This window comes from Fukomys damarensis, unplaced genomic scaffold (assembly GCF_012274545.1).
Source record: "Fukomys damarensis isolate Sample0158 unplaced genomic scaffold, DMR_v1.0_HiC HiC_scaffold_23, whole genome shotgun sequence".
Classification (NCBI taxonomy): domain Eukaryota; kingdom Metazoa; phylum Chordata; class Mammalia; order Rodentia; family Bathyergidae; genus Fukomys; species Fukomys damarensis.
Window position 1 is genome coordinate 43,965,173 of NW_022900935.1, and position 16,706 is coordinate 43,981,878.

The 16,706-nt window shown below is 62.2% G+C and overlaps 1 protein-coding gene across 1 annotated transcript in view; it reads left to right on the plus strand.

The window, feature by feature from the left end:
* Megf6 (multiple EGF like domains 6) overlaps positions 1-16,706 on the plus strand; it is a 76,086-nt gene that overhangs the window by 4,933 nt on the left and 54,447 nt on the right. The window contains exons 2-3 of the mRNA XM_033767295.1: positions 3,122-3,256; positions 6,298-6,407. Coding sequence (XP_033623186.1) covers positions 3,153-3,256; positions 6,298-6,407 — 214 coding nt within the window. The 5' untranslated portion in view covers positions 3,122-3,152. The remainder of the gene's footprint in view (positions 1-3,121; positions 3,257-6,297; positions 6,408-16,706) is intronic.

The window sequence follows — 16,706 nt, forward strand, 5'->3', positions numbered from 1 at the left end:
GCCGCGCCAGCTTTGTGCTGGAGCCAGAACAATGCGCGCCTCTCCGATAGGGGCGGTCGGTCGAGGTCGGGACCGGGATCCGGGTCTCTCCCCCTGCCCTACAGATTCCAGATCTGGCGCGAGGATCGGGCTGGGGTGGGGGACATAGCCCGCGTGCCTGCCGTACCCTAGGTCGGACCGCAGGGGGGATGAGTGAGCGCGCGCGTGTCTGTGTGTGTGTCTGTGAGTGTGACAGCGAGTGTGCGCGAGCGTGTCTGAGAATCTGGGTGTGTGAGTGTGAGAGTCTTAAGTGTGTATCATTACGCGTGCCGCGCAGCCGCCGACCTCTTCATGTGTTCAGCACGTGCGCTCCGGGGCTGCTGGAGGGATTCGCTACCAGGACCAGCAGGCAGGAAGAGAGGCTCAGGGTGCTAAGAAATGAATTTAAGTTTTGAAAGCTGATTCCCCAGCAGGCCAGTTAGCGGTTTCTCTCAAACAACAAAGCTATCAGGTCGGCAGCACAGGAAAGCCGGTGGGAGGAGGAGGAGGGCAGAGGAGGGCTCTACACACCCTCCCAGGCTCCCCCAGGGTCGGCTGCAGACGCCTGCGGAGGGGTGGGTGAAGGTGGGCCAGGCCTCCTGTCTGACCTTGGGTGCCCTTTGGGACCAGGCTCTGGGGACCCCATGCATGCCTGGCTGTGGAGGGCTGAGCTCCCTGGGACCAGCAGCACCTGGCTTGCCCTGAGCAGAGAAGGAGGCTTTCATCCCGAGACTTCTGGGAATGGCTCAGCTGCACCAGATCTGCCTTCTGTGATCCCAGGGAGCCAAGTCCCAGAGGGATCCACATGGTGGCTGTGGCTTCTCTGCCTGCCCAACTCCCTCTGGCTCCCAGAGCTCCAGGCCTGGCAGGGGTGGACATCTCTGCTCTCTGGAGGGTCCTCTGTCCCGGGCTTGAGTGGACTCCCTCCCTGGCCCTCCCCATCTTGCTGTTCTCAAACGTAGCCTGGGTGCCCACCTGGACTCCAGGGGCCTTTGGCCCACAGCTCAGGGATGGCAGGACAGTCACCTTCTGCCTGGCATTTCCTCCTCCATCCCCTCCCACTCTATGCTCTTCAAATCCTGCTGCTGCTGGCATCCCCACCCTGCGGGGTTGGCCACCATTCCTCTTTTTTCCTGGTTTTCAGCAGATGCCCCCAAGGCCTCGGTTCCCAGATTGCCCTCTGAAGGGGGGTGGTCTGAGCCTGGTGTTCAGGTGCTGCACAGCTCCATGGACTGTGTCTTGACACCCCTGTGTGCCTGGAACATAGTAGGGCTTCAGGGGCCCCAGATGGCTGGGCCAGTGGGGGTGGTGCCAGGGGAGAGGAAGGGGCCACTGAGCAGAAATGCGGAGGAAGCCTGCAGCTTCCAGAGTGCCCGGGTGCTGCTTGCTCCCCTCGGCACAGAGGAGCAGGGGAGGGGCTGGAGAGCACCTGGTCCCTGCTGGTCCTGCCTCCCTGGCCTTCCTGAGGGTTGCTGAGCCAGCTGGGCCTGGCACACACAGCTGCAACCCCTTTGCTGGTTTTCGAGTTTAAGCAGACCCAGGCCTCCTACCCAGGGTGGTAGCGCTAGAGGTCGGGGCATTGGCAGAGTTGGGGACAGTTCTCTAGGTCCTGTCGACCGAGCAGGCCAGTTCTGTGTCATTTGGGGAGTGGGCAGAGCTTCTCTTTCTGCCCCCCCCCTTTTTTTTGGCTGTGAAGATTGGTGAGCACACCCGGAGCTGGCAGGGCTGCCCATGGCTCCTGAATGGAGAGACGGGCTGCTTACCAGGACTACAGGCTGGGCGAGCCGTGGCAGTGACTCCTCTGACCCACAGGGCCAGGCTTCTGCCTTCTTGGGCTGGCCTCCCCCGAGGGGCTTTGAGCCAGCGGTTACACTGCGGCCTCCCACCCAGGGTGGTGGGGCCCCTCTAAGTCTAGTCATGCTCTCTGCCTCTGGACTGGCCAAGCCTCCCAGCCACGTTTCCCTCCCACAGCCCAGCCCTGTAGGATGTCAGGAGGCTGGGCTGTTGTGAACACTAGGGCAGCAGCTCCTGCCTCCCCTTGGGCCTGACCACCCCCGGGTAGCGGGTGTGGGGCTGGAGTGGCCTCTGAGGGTTCAGCCTGCAGGTTTATGGCATCCTGAGAGCCCCAGCAGAAAGTGTTACACGAACCCCACAGCCTGCCAGCCAGGGCATGCATGTTTGGGATGAGATGCAGACTCCACCCCATCTCAGGTGACCCTCGGTGCAGTCCCCTCCCTGCTTAGCAGAGCTGAGGTCACCAAGGATGGAGGACGAGCCCTTCAGGGGAGCAGCCCATTTCCTCCACACTCTGACCTCCCATGCCCATGGTGGGTCCCTGCCCCGTTCCTCCTGTCCAAAGTTGCCCTGGCCTGAGACCAAGGGCCCCATGCTGGGTGGGGCCACCTCCCTGAGGCCCTGATACCAGGTCAGTAGGAGGGCACCACGGTGATTCTTGGGCAAGGTGACCTCCCCTGTGGTGCTCTGGAGCCCTGGAGTAGGAGCTAAGTTGGGCTCAGCGAGGGTCAGGCGACGTCCTCAGCACAGCAGGCCCCAACTGCCAGCCTTGGTGTCTGCTTCTAGGGCTTGGGCGGAGCTCCTCCTCTCCCTCAGCACAGGCTGTTTCAGTCAGGGGCTGGAGCCCCTCTCTTCCTCCCCCTGCAGAGGATGAGTGCAGTGGGTCAGGGTGGGTATAAGCACCGGCAAGGCCTGGTGGGGTTTGGGGCACCTTGTGTGCTCCTCTGCTGGTTCACACCTCCCAGGGTTGGGGGCTTGGAGGAGGCAGTGTGCGGGCTTGGGGTTTGCTCTCCGTGCCCTATCCTGCTCTCCTGGGAGGTACCTGCTCGCTGCCTGAGCACCGGATTGCATCCGAGGGCACCTGGGGACCACAGAGTTGTGGGGCTGGGGGCAGAGGCCTGCATGGGAGGCACCATCCTGGAGCTCCAGCAGCTGCCCTCAGGCAGCACAGGGCTGGGGGGGTGATACCAGGCCTGGTTCCCCCTCAGCCCCTGGCCCTGGAGGCTGGCCTGAGTGTCCTGCACAGGTCAGGCCGGGGGAGGCGTGTGGAGGGCTGGCAGAGTGCTGACTGTCCTGTCCTCTGTCCCAGGCCCCACGTGTGCACCAAACAACAGCTGAACATGGTGGGCCGCCGCCAGCCCTGTGTGCGAGCCTTCAGCCGTGTGGTACCTGTGTGGACACCGGGCTGCGGGCAGCAGGTGTGGTGCCTGGGCCACGAGCGCAGGTATGTGTGGGGCAGGTGATGCCAGGGCGGGGTGGCATGGGTGGTCCCAGGTTCAAGGTCCCTAGTAGGCCCCCCAAGACTAGGCCTCTCCGGGCCGCCACCTTCCAGCCTGGCTACACACCAGGGGGAGGGGACTGAGACCAGTGTGGCCGCAGGGAGGGACGTGGGGCACATAGGAAGCCCAGGGTGCTCGGCCCGCTGAGCTCCTAGCTGGACACCTGCCCCTGCCCCTGAGCCTCGTTCCTGGCCCACGTGAGACCTGATATTGCTCAATGCTTCATTTCGAAACCGGACTTCAGGAGAGGCCTGCATACCTCCTGCTCGCGCCCACTGCGTGGTAGAGAGGGCTGGTGGGGAGCAGGCTTGGCCGAGCTGTGGAGGTGCCAGCTCCAGGTGAGATGCTGGCCTACTGCAGAGCGGAGTGGCAGGAAGCCCAGCTCAGTACTGTGCTGCTGCTAAAGGCAATGTCTGGACGCCAGTTTGCGGCTGAGTTGAGTTGGGGACAGGCATGGCCAGGCCAGGGCCAGGGATGCTGCTCGCAGGCTGGCATTTTCCTTTTACCCTGTACACTCATGTGATGTCCGTGTTTACATGGCAGGCATTTGCTCCTGTGAGCTGCTTCCCGCTGGCGTGGTAACACACACATGTGGTCACGCATCAGGAGCTGAGGCAGAGGGTACCCATGTGGCCCCCGACCTCTCCAAGCCCCTCGGCAGAGGCCGTCCTGCCCGGGCCTCGTGGGATAGCTTGTTCTGGGCCGGGAGCAGCTCTGGCTGGTGCCCTTGGCTGTGCCACAGCTGTGCCCACTCTGACCCCATGCCGGGCAAGCTGAGTCCTTCGCTGCCCTGGTTCCCAACGGGGAGGATGTGTCCTACTGGCTGGGTCCACTGACTGCCTGGCCACCCGAAGCCTTGTCTTTTCGCTCTGAACCTCGAGCCCTGCAGCCAGCAGACAGCACCTGGCCTGGGTGTCCTCTGCCTGAAGGCTTGGGAGGGGTTGACCTTGTTTTCCTCAGCTCTGAGGAGGCAGCCCTCAAACCATCTGCCTTAGATGTGAAGAATGGAAGGCCCAGATGTTTAGTGGCCGTGGCCGCACCATTAGTGAGTGAGTGGCAGGGTTGAAAAGTCACCTGAGCTCTCTGACTCTATGGCCTGAATGTGGATGGTGAGGTCCCCTGAGCAGGTGCTTGGGTGTCGGCCTGGGGTGGGCGTGGCCTCCAGGCTGTGCCCGGGGGCCTCTGTGTGGGCTGTACCTGGCTGAGGGCAGCAGGTGCCCGGCCCCTCGTGGTCTGGCCTGGCTTCTGCTTTGGGACTGAACCCAGGCCTCACACCAAGGTGTATCCTAGCACTTTCTAATTCTTTGGGTCAGGGTCTCACTTAGCTGCCATGCTGGGCTGGATCTTGTGATCCTCCTGCCTCAGCCTCCCAGAATGCCACGATTACAGGCATGCACCACGTCCAGCTTAGCTGTCTCTGCCGAAGGGTTTTTCTGTGCAGAGGCCTCTGGCTGGCTGGGCAGTGAGGCTGAGAGGCAGCCCAGCCCCATACTGCACCCCGACGTACCCTGTTCAGGCTGGTGGGACACCTCCTCCTGGACTGTGGGGGTGGACATCGGACCCAAGTTGAGATCGCACCGCCCTCGGTGTCACCACTTGGGCTGAGCTGTGAACAGGGGGCTGTGATGTGGAGGCTTCTTGGCTCCCCGACTGGTTCTGGGGTGCAGAGCTGCCACCTGGCCTTTTGAAGGGTTTGAGGGTGACCTTGGGGCAGCCCCCTGGGGAGCGGGGTCACCCCGAGGAGGGGCGAGGAGGGGTCCTAGGGCCTGTGACCCCCAGCAGGCGTCATGTGTCCACTGTGATGTGGCCTGGTGGCGCCATCCTGCGGTCCCCACCTATTCTGGGGCTGGAGCCGCAGGAGTTGGTGCTGATGGGAAGCCGCCCCCCTGTGGGGAGCAGCCCTCTCCAGGCTCTCTTCTTGGGGAGCCTCAGGCCATGGGTAGGTTGTGACCCCACAGCCGGGTTGGGATAAATATTTACGCCGGATGCCTGGCCAGGCCCGTTCCTGCCTGGGCAAGTGGATTCATGTCCTGCCAAGGGCTCTGCTCGGTTCTCCCGATGCCTCTTGCAGTGTGTACCCCAGCACTGCTCCAAGAGGCTGTGTGGCTGTTTGTGTGTTGGGGCTGGGCAGATGCTGGGCAGGGGCCAGCACCTTGCCACAGTGGCCCAGCGCTGAGGACCCTGTCCCCTGGCGACACAAACCTTGGCCACTCCCTGCGGCTCAAGGGCTCTCGGATGAGGGCTGTTGGCTGGGCCCTGGTTTCCGTCCCCATGGATAGTGGTGGGGCTAAGGGCGCCGGGGTTCCCTGTCCTCCCCTGGGACCTAGTCTGTTGTCTTCACCTGTCTGTTTATGACACAGCGGGGCCAGGAGGTGGACCAAGAGCTCTCCCAGGTCAGGAGCCCGAGTCCCTGGCCTTGGGGACACACCACGCCATTTCTGATTCTGTCTCCCAAGGTCCCCAGCCCCTCAGCTTGGACCCCCCCAACCTGTGTAAGCCAAGACCTTATCACCAAGTCAGGCCCTATTTTAGGGGACCTCAGGTTTGGGGACACTGTTAACCCAGTACAAGCAAGGAGGGATGAGGGCTGGACGGGGCAGGTGATTGTCTGTCAAGCAAGGAGTGAGGGCTGGTGGGCAGGGTCACCCTCAGGAAGGACAGAAGCTATGGGCTGGGGGGGGTACCCTCTAAAGGAGCCGGAAGGGAGTTTTGCAGAAAGACAAAGACCCTTCCTCGTGGGTGCTCAGGGGTGTCTGCTTCTGTGGGGATGGGGAGTCCAGGGTCAGGATGGATGCTTAGCACCAGCCCGGCCCAGCCCCAGGGTCTCAGAAACTCCTGGACCAGTGGTGCTGACAGGGGCAGGTGCATCTGGGCTGACCCAGAGCAGGTGCCATAGTGGGGCCAACGGAGGGGCAGGGCAGACCTGCCTCAGGGACCAGCTTGGCAGGGATGGTGACAGCCTATGCTCTTCTTCCTTTCCTTCCAGAACCATCTACTACACGAGCTACCGGCAGGTGTACACCACGGAGGCCCACACTACACTCAGCTGCTGCCCAGGGTGGAGCCAGCTGCCGGGCCAGGAGGGCTGCCTGTCCGGTGAGTGCCAGGGGGCGTTGTGGAGCACCTCTCTGCGGAGGCCAGGGCAATAGTACAGTCCTTTGCTCACCACAGGACCAGGGGTTCCAGGGCCAGGGCAGGCAGGAACTGGGCTGGCATAGGCAGGAGGAGGGGCCCTGCGAGACCAGTCTGTTACCCTCTGGGCATTGGGACTGGTGGCCTGTGTCCTGGGAACTTGGGCCCGGGTTTGTTGCTCCCTGGCCAGCCACTTGTGGGCCTCTGCTTGGTAAAAGGAAGGGGCCTGGGCTGTGCAGCCATGCGGGGACAAGTGGCCAGGGCAGGCGGGATGGTAGGTGAGTTCTCCCTGACGTCATGGGGTGCCTGGGAGTCCTACACACCCCACATCGAGGGTTCCAGGTTAAGGGGCTCCAGGTTCCCCTCAGACCCCCTCCTGGGGACTGAGCTGCTTCCCCTATGGTGAACTTGGGTGGGGAAAAAGGGAAGAGGGAAAGGGACGTGGTGTCGGCTTATCCAGGAGGGAAGCGAGTCATTCTCTCCAGGAAGGCAGAGGGGAGAGGGAAGGAGGCCAGCGCAGGGGGACTGGCTGGGATGCGGCCAGGCCTCTATTGGGGTGTCCTGGCTCACAGTGGCCAGTGCTCCTCTCCCTGGCTCCTGCTTGCACCCCCGCCTCTCTGTTCTTGGTGTCTGGGAGGAACAAAGGGGCCTGCGGGAAGCGGGGGCATCAAAGCAAAGTCCCCTGGGCTTCTGCTCTGAGCCAGTGGTGGCTCTGTAACAGGATGAGACAGTTGGGGGCTGGGGCAGGATGCGACACGGAGTGGGACCAACAGCCTGTACCCCAGGGTTCGGTGGGAGGCAGGGCGACCTGGGCATGGAGCCCCGTGTCAGAGTTGGGGCAGGCAGTGCGCCAGGCCAGGCAGAGGTGTGAGGGGCAGTGTCCAGCCAGTGTCCCCCAGGCCTGGACAAGTAGGTGGCCAGCCAGGGTGGGGTGGACAAGGTGACTGTGCACGGCCTCCCCACTGTGGCAGGGACCATGGCTCGGTGCTGATTTCGGGAACATGAGGCCGTTATGGGATGGAGCCACAGTGCAGCCAGGGACTGGCCCTGTCCAGACAGCTCTGCTGGCCTGAGACTGTCCCAGGTGTCATCCAGCTGGGCCCCTGCCCTGGACTAGGGAGGAAGGGGAGGAGCCACCAGGGCCGGACACCTGGGTGCCTAGCTTGGGGCCTGCACGGAGTGGGCAGTGAAGGTGGGGGTCTCCAGTGGTCACATGAAACACAGCAGGGTCCCCTCCTGCGGCTTGGGCTTTCTCAGTTGTTTGTTTGTGATAATCCATTTTTAGTGCAGGACTGACAGACTGACACGTCTCGCTTCTGTTGGCTAGTGGCCCCGGCTGAGCCCTGAGATCCGGCTTCTCCTGGAGCTCCTGTTTACTGCAGGGCTCTGTCCTGGTGTTCACGAGTGGGGGTGGGCAGCAGGTGGGCTGCGAGTCTGGGTCACATGCAAGATGGGAGCTTGGGCCTGTCCCTTCCCTGGGGTCTAGAGGCCCTGCTGATATGTTCCAAGGGGACCCATACTTCCTTCCTGTTTTTTTTCTTGGTACTTGGGGTTGAATGCAAGACCTTCACACTTTGAAGTTCCCTAGGCTGGGCTCAAATCCTAGGTCCTCCTGCTTCAGCCTCCATGGTGCCGGGATTACAGTCATGCACCATCACACCAACTGGCTCATCCCTGTATTTGTTCCCTCTTTCCATTTGCTTGATTTTACCAACTGTTGCCAAGGGCTGCAGATCTGTGGGGACACAGAGGGGCAGCGTGGGCCGTGGGTGCTGAGCACTAAAGGCCAGGTGGGGGTGCTGGGATGGAGGTGTCAGGGAGGTGGCCAGAGCCCCCAGGCAGCTGGGAGGCCCAGCAGGGTGAGCAGGTGCACCAGGGACACCAGGGAACCCTGAGGAGCAGGGGTCTGGCCGTGGACATCCAGGGCCCTGTTCCTGAGCTCTCTGGGCAGGGTGGGGCTGGGGCTTTGCTGGTCCCGCAGAGGCCCTGGCAGGGAAGGACAGGAGCTCCTGACCCTGGCCAGTGTCTACCCTGACTGGCGGCCCAGATGAGCCTCGGCCCCTTCCCCACCCTGCAGGCGAGTGTGGCTTGTGTCGCAGGTGTGATGCCACCCGCCTCCAAGTGTGGCACAGTGCCTGCCCATCCATCTCACGGTGGCAAGACCCTGGGACCTCTATGCCTGGTACCCCTTTTTCCCTGGGCAGCTTTGGCCCCTGGGGGTCAGGTGACAACCCAAGTGGCCACCGGTTGTCCCCTGCAGCTGGTGTATTGAGTGCCCCACAGCCCTGCCTGTGTGCAGAGAACCGGGAGAGGAGCTCGCACCCCAGGGAGGAGTGTGGGGTTAGGATCCACTTTCCTCGTTCTGCACCTCTTCTCCTTTCCCTTTCCTGCCCCTCTGCAGCCTTTGTGCAGTTTCCTTGCTGGTGACCTGGGAGGTCAGGGTCGAGAGGGTGGGCGTGGCCAGTCGTGTTTGTGCATGAACGAGGGAGAGAATGGCCGGAAGCCACTAATCTGTGCTCATTTCTCCCAGCCGGCGGCGAGGTGACAGGAAGAAGTGCTGGGCAAGTGGTCAGGACTTGAAGGTCCAGTAGCTTCTGGAGGGCCTTCAGGGTGGCTCTGAGACGTGGGGCACAATGGAGCCATCCCATCTGCTGTTTCCTTTCTGCTCAGGGCACTCTGAACTCCACGGTCGTCCTGGCTGGGTGACATGGTCTTCAGGGACCCTCCTGACTCAGCTGTAGCTGCCCTGGGCCCCCAGGGGCCCTTTGTTGAAGGAAGGTGTGCAGAGTGGCCACCAAGCACACAGATCCTGGGGCTCCTCACCTAACTGTCCCTGCGGCTTAGGCCAGGGCCTGGGGGTGCAGGAGGCCCCAAGGTGGCCTGAAGCGGGTGTGGAGCCGCGTTGGGGTTCTGTGGTCCACTTGGCTCTTTGTAAGGCGGAAACACCATAGACAGAATCTGGGGTTTTTTGCAGGACTTCTCAGTGCTTCTAATATGCTGATGTGCATGAGGGATTCGGAAATCCCGGGGTGTCTTCCTAAAGGAAGAAAAAGAAGAGAATGAGTCAAAGCAGTGAAACATGAGGAGGGCAGTGTAGAAAATCCCCTCTGCTGGCGCTGGAGCGGGGCTGCCATGCTGGGAGGGGATGGTAACACTGCTGAGACGGAGGTGGTGGGCAGGGGCGGCATGGATGAAGCTGGGCAGGCTGTCTCCTGGGACCGCTCTCCATCCCTCTCCCTTTCTTCCCAGCTTCCTTCCCCTCTTCCCTCCTCCCTTCCTTTTGTTTTCTTTTTGTGGTCCCAGTGATTGAACCCAAGGCCTTCACGCTGAGCATCATTACCAGCTCTTTTTATTATTTTGAGTCAGAGTCTCACATAGTTGTCCATCCGGAGCTCAAAGTTTCAATCCTCCTGCCTCAGCCTCCCAGAGTTGGGATTACAGGTGTGGATCCCTACGCCTGGTCAAGATGGGTATTATTACATGCACCTAGTGAAGGTTGAAGTGGGACTCACAGGAGTTGGATTTTACTGTCTCTGCCACTTATAGGAGGGGCCGGCAGCAGGAGCATCTGTGTTCTTAAACCCAAACTAGTGGTCTTCCTCTTACCTTACACTTCCTCTTTTTTGGTAGCTAAGATTCTACTCTAGGAAATCTCATATTGCATCCATTTTTGTTTTCAATACTGGGAGGTTGAACCCAGGGCTTTTGCATTAAGCTACGTGCCCAGCACCTGCTTCCTTTCTTTGAGACAGGGTCTCACTAAGTTGCCCAGGCTGGGCTCACCTTGTTATCCTCCTGCCTCAGCCTCCCAGAGTACAGGGATTACAGGCCTGTGTCACTGTGACTAGGTACTGTGCGTCCCATTCTGACCACTGGAATTCAGGCCCACCCTCGCCCAGCTTCTCAGCCACATCTGCAGAGAAAGAAGACTGGTTTCCAAGCCAGTCACATTCCAAGCCCCGGGTAGGTGTGAGTCTTTGTGCCTGATTCTTCCCGCCTTGGGTGCAGCATAGTGGCCGAGGAGAGGGTAGGTGGGCCATGGAGGGGCTAAGGCAGAGCCTGGGGTGGTCAGCAGCCCTGTCCTGGTCCTGATAGTGCTAGGGAGGGCACAGACCTGGGGAGGAGTGAGTGGGCACTGGACTTGCAGATCAGCTGCATGTGGAGTCTAGGGCTCAGGCCCAACCCTGCGCTGAGGATGCAGCCTTGGGTCCCTGTAGGTGCTAAGTGTGGGTGCCCAGGGCGACCTGACCTCTGGGCAGTCCAGAGGTGGCCATAGCCTAGAGGATGCCGCAGGGTGGCCCCCAGAGTTCCTCACTGCTGTCTTGTCTCCTGCCACATGGGGGTTGTGAGCTGTTAGGGGCAGACACTTACCCGGGGAGATCTGTGCTGGGGCAGGATGGGAGGCTGTGCCTTTGTCCCCCACCTAAAGGTATGCTTGGTGGGAGGGACTGGAGTCCTGGCCGTTGCCCTGGCCCTGTGCTGGCATGGTGCCCAGTGGCCTGGGTGCCTCTGGTTAGCACTGGGGGCAAGGCCTGGGTGGGGGCTGTGTCAGGTGGTGTCTCCAGGTGGGCAGCCCTGTCTCCCGGCGGGCCCAGGGCCTGGTGGCCGCTCCTTCTGGTGTCCCGCAAGGCCTGGTTGTGGGGGCTGGCTGGAGAGGCTGCAGGAAGGCCTGGGGACCCCCAGCCACTCTGCTTCCTGCCCTGCCGTCCACATTTCCCTTTCCGTCCTGACCGCCCTGCACCCAGCGTGGGAATTGGCTGCTCTTGGGGATGGGCCCTGGGTTGTCCAGCTGTGACCTCATCTGTCCTGGTCCCCAGAAGTCTGGTCTTCCCCACAGAGGAGCCACACCCAGCTCCCGTGGGCTGGCACCAGGGTCCGGTTAACACATGAGTGACCAGGGCTTCAACCCCACCCTGCCAGGCTCACCCAGCGCTGCCGGCCCCGATCTGTGTGTGCATCCTGAGCGACAGCCGCACTCGGCCCGAGCCAGCTGTCGCCCATTGGTAGTCAAGGGCCTGAGGGGTGCAGTGATAAGGATGCCAAGCTGGCCCTGGGGCTGTACTTGGTGGGGAACCCAGGCCGTGACACTTGGGATCTAGAGTAGCCCTGGTGTCTGGTAGAGCCCTTCCTTCCAGAAGGTTATGGGCACATGGCCTCTACTGTCAGTGGCCCATGGGGATTGGGGAGGGGAGGCTTCTCTGGGGGCCAGGAACCCCTCCAGGGCCCTCCTGGTGTGCCATGGAGCCTCTGTTCTGCCCACCACAGGATGGTCTCCCGGCCTGGCACGAAGTCTCCCCGCCACCATAGACTGGCAGAGAGGACCCCGAGTGCCTGGGAGGCATTGGCATCCCACAGTGAGGCGGGTGGCTGGGCCCTCACCTCCGGCCTGGAGCCTCAGCGCCAGCCTCGGCCGGGCTCCCAGGGGCGTAGCCTCCTCCCTGGCCTCTGCTGGTGGTGGAGTGGAAGTAGTGTGGGCATCACCAGCTGGCGCCTGTGGGCAGCTCTGAGAAGCAGCCTGGTGTGGTTAGGAGGAGCCATGGAGGTGGAAGCCTGGGTCTTGTGTGAGCCAGCCCAGCCTGGGGCCCTGGGGGACATGTCCGCTCCGTCACCCTGTCTGTCTGCTCCACACGAGGCGGCCGTCACTTGAATGCCATGTGGCCGGCAGATGGGGTCTTGGCCGGGGGCCCAGGTCCTGTGTCTCCGGCTCACTGGCTGCCGAAGACGCGGGGGCAGACGCATCCTGCTGGGTCCGGCTGCACGGTGTGACCCCGCTCCCTCCCCGGCTAGCTGAGGAAGGTAGGGTCCCATCTGTCCCTCAGCTTTCCTGGCAGCGTGGGCGTCCCTGGCGCCAGTCCAGTGTGTTCAGGTCTTGTCTGACTTGAGGCAGTGCCAAGAGGCTCGGCCCCCTTGTTCCCCAGCCGCATCCCCCAAAGCACCCACCGGTCACCTACCCCCACTGCAGCCCCTGACCGGTGTCACCCAAGGATGACCAGCTCTGGGTCAGGGCTGAGCCAGAGTGACCAGTCCTATCCAGCACCAGCACCCACTGTACTGGGTGACCCCAAGTGACAGATGGGGGGCCTGGGCCTAGGAGGAGGAGAGTGCTTCCACAAGAGGCCCCTCCATCCAGTCTGCTGTCCTGGGGGACACAGGGAGAAAGGCTGGGCTGGGGACAGGGGACCCTTGAGGGCTGGGGGACACAGGCCCCAGGCAGGTGGAGGTGGTGAACACAGCCCGGGAGGGAGTGGGAGTGGGCTGGGTGAGTTCTGGAAGTCAGAACTGGGTGCAGTTGGGCCCTGATCACCAGAGTGGATGTGGGCAGCTTGGCCTTCCATCCTCCAAACAGAGACGGTGAGACCGGACTTACGGGTTGGCACCTGCTGACTGCCGAGGGGAGCCAGTGGGGGTTGGAGGTCTCCAGACAGAGGAAACTCTTTCCTGGTGAAATGTAAACACAGCTGCCTGCACGTTCTGGGTCAGATCGAAGAGCCTGAGGACTCGGGCAGATTCTGTCTTCCTGCCACTGGGCTCAGGTCAGCCCCTTGGCCCAGGGGGATGTCCTATGGGCTCTGAGGGTCACCTGAGCTTCTGCCCACTTCCCCAGCCCCTCCCACGTCCTACCCAAGGTCCTGCTCAGCCTGCAGGTATCCTGGCAGGTGTGAGTGGGTGGCCTGCAGAGGGTCCCTGGGGTGCTGTGGCTGTGATCATGAGGGCACAGGAGGAGGCTGTGTCCACAGGGATCTGTGTCTGTGTCGACCTGGGCAGGCTGCCTGACCCTGTCCCTGTCCGAGTGCAGCTTGAGCTGGCTGCAGCTTGCTGTGTGACCCAAGCCGCCTGGGTGTCTTATTAGGAGCAGCACCTGGTCTGTGCTTGGCCCTCAGGTGGGATCAAGAGGGTTGGGTTGAGGGGACACAGGGACAGCAGCCAGTGCTCTCCCTGGCCAGCTTGGCTGTGCCCTGGAACCCAAGGGTTCTCAGTAGTCCGCAGTGCTCTGTTTCCTGTGGACAGAGTCCCTCCTGCAGGCCCCAGGGTGGCAGAGGGAGCACCAGTCACACAGGGAGCATGTAGGAGAGCAGGCAGCATACAGCGGACTTCTGGTCCAGGAATGGGTGCTGAGCCCTCTGAAGGTCCCAGGCCTGCTGTGCTGGACAGTTGCTGGGAGGGGCTGGGGGCAGTTGGGACTGTGGTCAGAGGGGCTGTACTTCCCAGCTCCCAGCTGGCCCTTGGGGCTCCCCCACATCCAGCTCCCCTTAACCTAGGGAACCCCAAGGCAGCAGTGCAAATACTGCCCGCAGGAGGGGGACCTATGGGAGAAGGAGAAGGGAGAGAAGGAAGGAGGGAAGGACAGGACTCGGCTCGGCACCCCTTCCCTTCCAGGGAGGAGAGGACAAGGAGGTCCCCTCGTGCCAGGGACGCTCACTCTTGCCCTTCTGTCCCCAGTCCCGCTAGCCTGAGTAGTGCTGGCACCAGCCCACAGGGCTTACCACCAGGCCTTGGGGGCACTCCAAGCTGAGGGCTGCACCCCTCCCTGCTGTCTTTCTCTCCTTCTGCCTGCTCCCCGCTCCCCAACGGCCTTCCCAGAAAGATGTCTCACCCCATTCAGGGTTCCCTTTGGCCTCACTGGATGTGAGCTGGTTGGGGGACACTTGTGGCCCGTGGCCTGGCAGAGCTGGAGATGGATGGAGGTCCACATGGGGAAGGGCCCTGGGGCCTCTAAGTCCCGAGGGTGCCTGGGGCTACTGCCCCCCTTCCACAGCCCCCTTTCCTTCTCCACAGCCCAGTGTACCCCTGGCCTCTGTTTTAATGGCAGCCACTGCATGCCAGACTCTGCCTAGCTATGCCACTGTTCCCCAGGCTTCCAGGGTTCCCACTGTCGGGACAATGAGTAGTGTCCCCTGGGGAGCCTGCCGGTGGCAGGTGTGGCTGGCCTGGCACAGCTGGAGGGGAGACCCCAACGAATGGCATCCTGAGGACGGTCCCCTGCCCCCCAGCCTGTCCGAGGTTGGAGGGAGGAGGCGATGACCCAGAGACCTGTCCCCAGCAGGTGGCCCTGTGCTAGGTGGTCTCAGAACCTGTCCTGTCCAGCCGCAGGACCTGTGCATCAGAGGGGAGCAAGTGCCAGGGGCCAGGGGCCACAGGTTGCATTGCCCTCAGCCTTGTCCCTAATGCGAAAGGTGGGGACATCCAGGTCCCAGCTGGGGCAAGATGGCCAGTTGAGTACACAGACAGGAAGCCCAGACGGACCATGAAAATCAGCTGCAGAGTTGGCAACAGCATTGGGGGAAATGTGGGTAGGGCCTGCAGTGAGGGCCAGGCTGCAGGCTGACGGCTGTGAGCTTGGGAAGTAGTGGGAAGAGCCTCTGCAGACCTTCACCCTAGTTGTTTGAGGCCTTGGAAGTGTGGCACCTCCTTGGTGGGCACCTGCTCCCCAAAGTCCCTGCACCCCAGCTCAAGGGTCCTGAGCCCCAGGAGGCCGTGAGCCTTCCCAGCATGGGAGCGGCAGTGGGGTGGGATCAGGCTGCTCAGAGACGCCAGCACACAGCAGGATGGCTGTGGAGGGGACCCATGTGGTCACCCTTGGCGTCCTTCCCAGGACCTGGCTGGGCGCTGTCACCAGGCGTTGGCTACTATGGGAAAGACCAGATTTAGGGGCTCTGGCACCCCACATGCTGCTGTGCATTCAGAAGGTGTCTTTAAGTGCCAGGTGGGGTCCCTGGCCTGGCCTCTCTGGTCAAAGTGACCTGCCCCTGCTTGATGCCAGACTGAGGGGCTGCAGGGTCAGGCCTTGCCTCCTGGGGACCTTAACTGCATTTGGTGGTGGGCATTGAGAGCAGGTGTTGAGGCCTTTCTGGCTCATTTTCCTCATCTGAGAACCTTAGTTTGACTGATTTCACAGGAACACCAGGGCAGCCTGGGGAGGTTGCAGGCCCTGCTCCTGGGGGTGATTCGTCCTGGTCATGTCCTCTGGGGAGGGGCTGAGGACCCTGCTTTCCCACCCCCTCCTCCTCTGCCACTTCCTGTCCAGGTCAGCCCTTGCCCTCCCTTATCTCTGCAGAGCCTCCAGCCAGCTTCCTGTGTGGGAGCAGTGCCCATTCAAGATGTGGCCTCCTGAGGTCACTGCTGCAGGGACGGGGGCCTCATTTTCAGGGGTCTGTCACCTGGTGGAGGGACCTGCTATGGACTGCAAGGCAGCACCAGTGGGAGAGATGTGGGGAGCCTGCGTCTCTTGGGGCTCAGTGTCATGTGGGGACCAGCATGCAGTGGAAGGGACCTGATGGCCTGGGCTCACAGGTGTACCCTCGGGTGCTCTGGGAGGGGTTCACTGTGGCTCCAGGCCTGCCAGCCTCTGCTCTGGCTTCTGGCTCACAGCCTCAGGCACGGCCTGCAGGCTCAGCCCCCAGGGTGGCAGGGCCCCTCCTGGTTGCCATGGGGATGGCCCTGGGGAACCTGCAGACTTGCCAGCCAGAGCCCTTATTGGCTTGGAGCCCAGCGCAGTCCGTGCTACCTCATTGAATCCTCACTGTATCTGTCCCGTGGAAGAGGAAACTGAGGTCAGAGAGGGCCACAGGAGCTGACTGTCCTTCTGGGAGCCAGAGCTGAGGCTGAGGCCTCCGCAGCACTGGGACCTGCGTGTGGGGCCAAGTCAAGGGGGCTGGGGCTCGGTTGAGGTCCGCCCCCTGGGTGACAGGGACACCTTCCCAGGCAGGGCAGGCAGGGTGGGGCACCACTGCCAGGAGGGTGAGGCCGTGGTGTGCTGTGGCCTTTGAGGAGTGAGGCTCCCAGCACAGTGTCTGCTTGGGGCAGGAGGGATCAGCCCCTCACCTGGAGGGACAGGGTGTGCAGGGCATGCAGGGTTGGGCTCTAGGGCTGAACATGCAATCCAGGGTGTGCAGGGCTCAGTGTACCAGGCTCAGTGTGCAGGGCTAGGTATGAGGTGTGTGCTGCCTGCAGGAGAATCCTCTGTCCAAACTGTGGTCGCCTACGCCCCCATCTCGGCTGGGCTTGGGTACTGCATTCCTGGCCGGCACAGTTGGGAATATTTAGCTGATCCACCGTTATAATTGGTTCCAGTTTTGAAAATAAAAGCCATCTTTTTCCGGTTCCCCCCATATTCCTTTGTTTAGATAAGAGTGGGGGCGAGGGTGTCTGCTGGTGGGTGTGGGGAGTCCAGCAGGAGGGGTCCCAGAGCTCCCCATCACGAGTTGGGCTCAGCTGGCTGCCTTGTGCTGTCCCCACTGCTGCTGCTGCGGCCAGGAACATGGC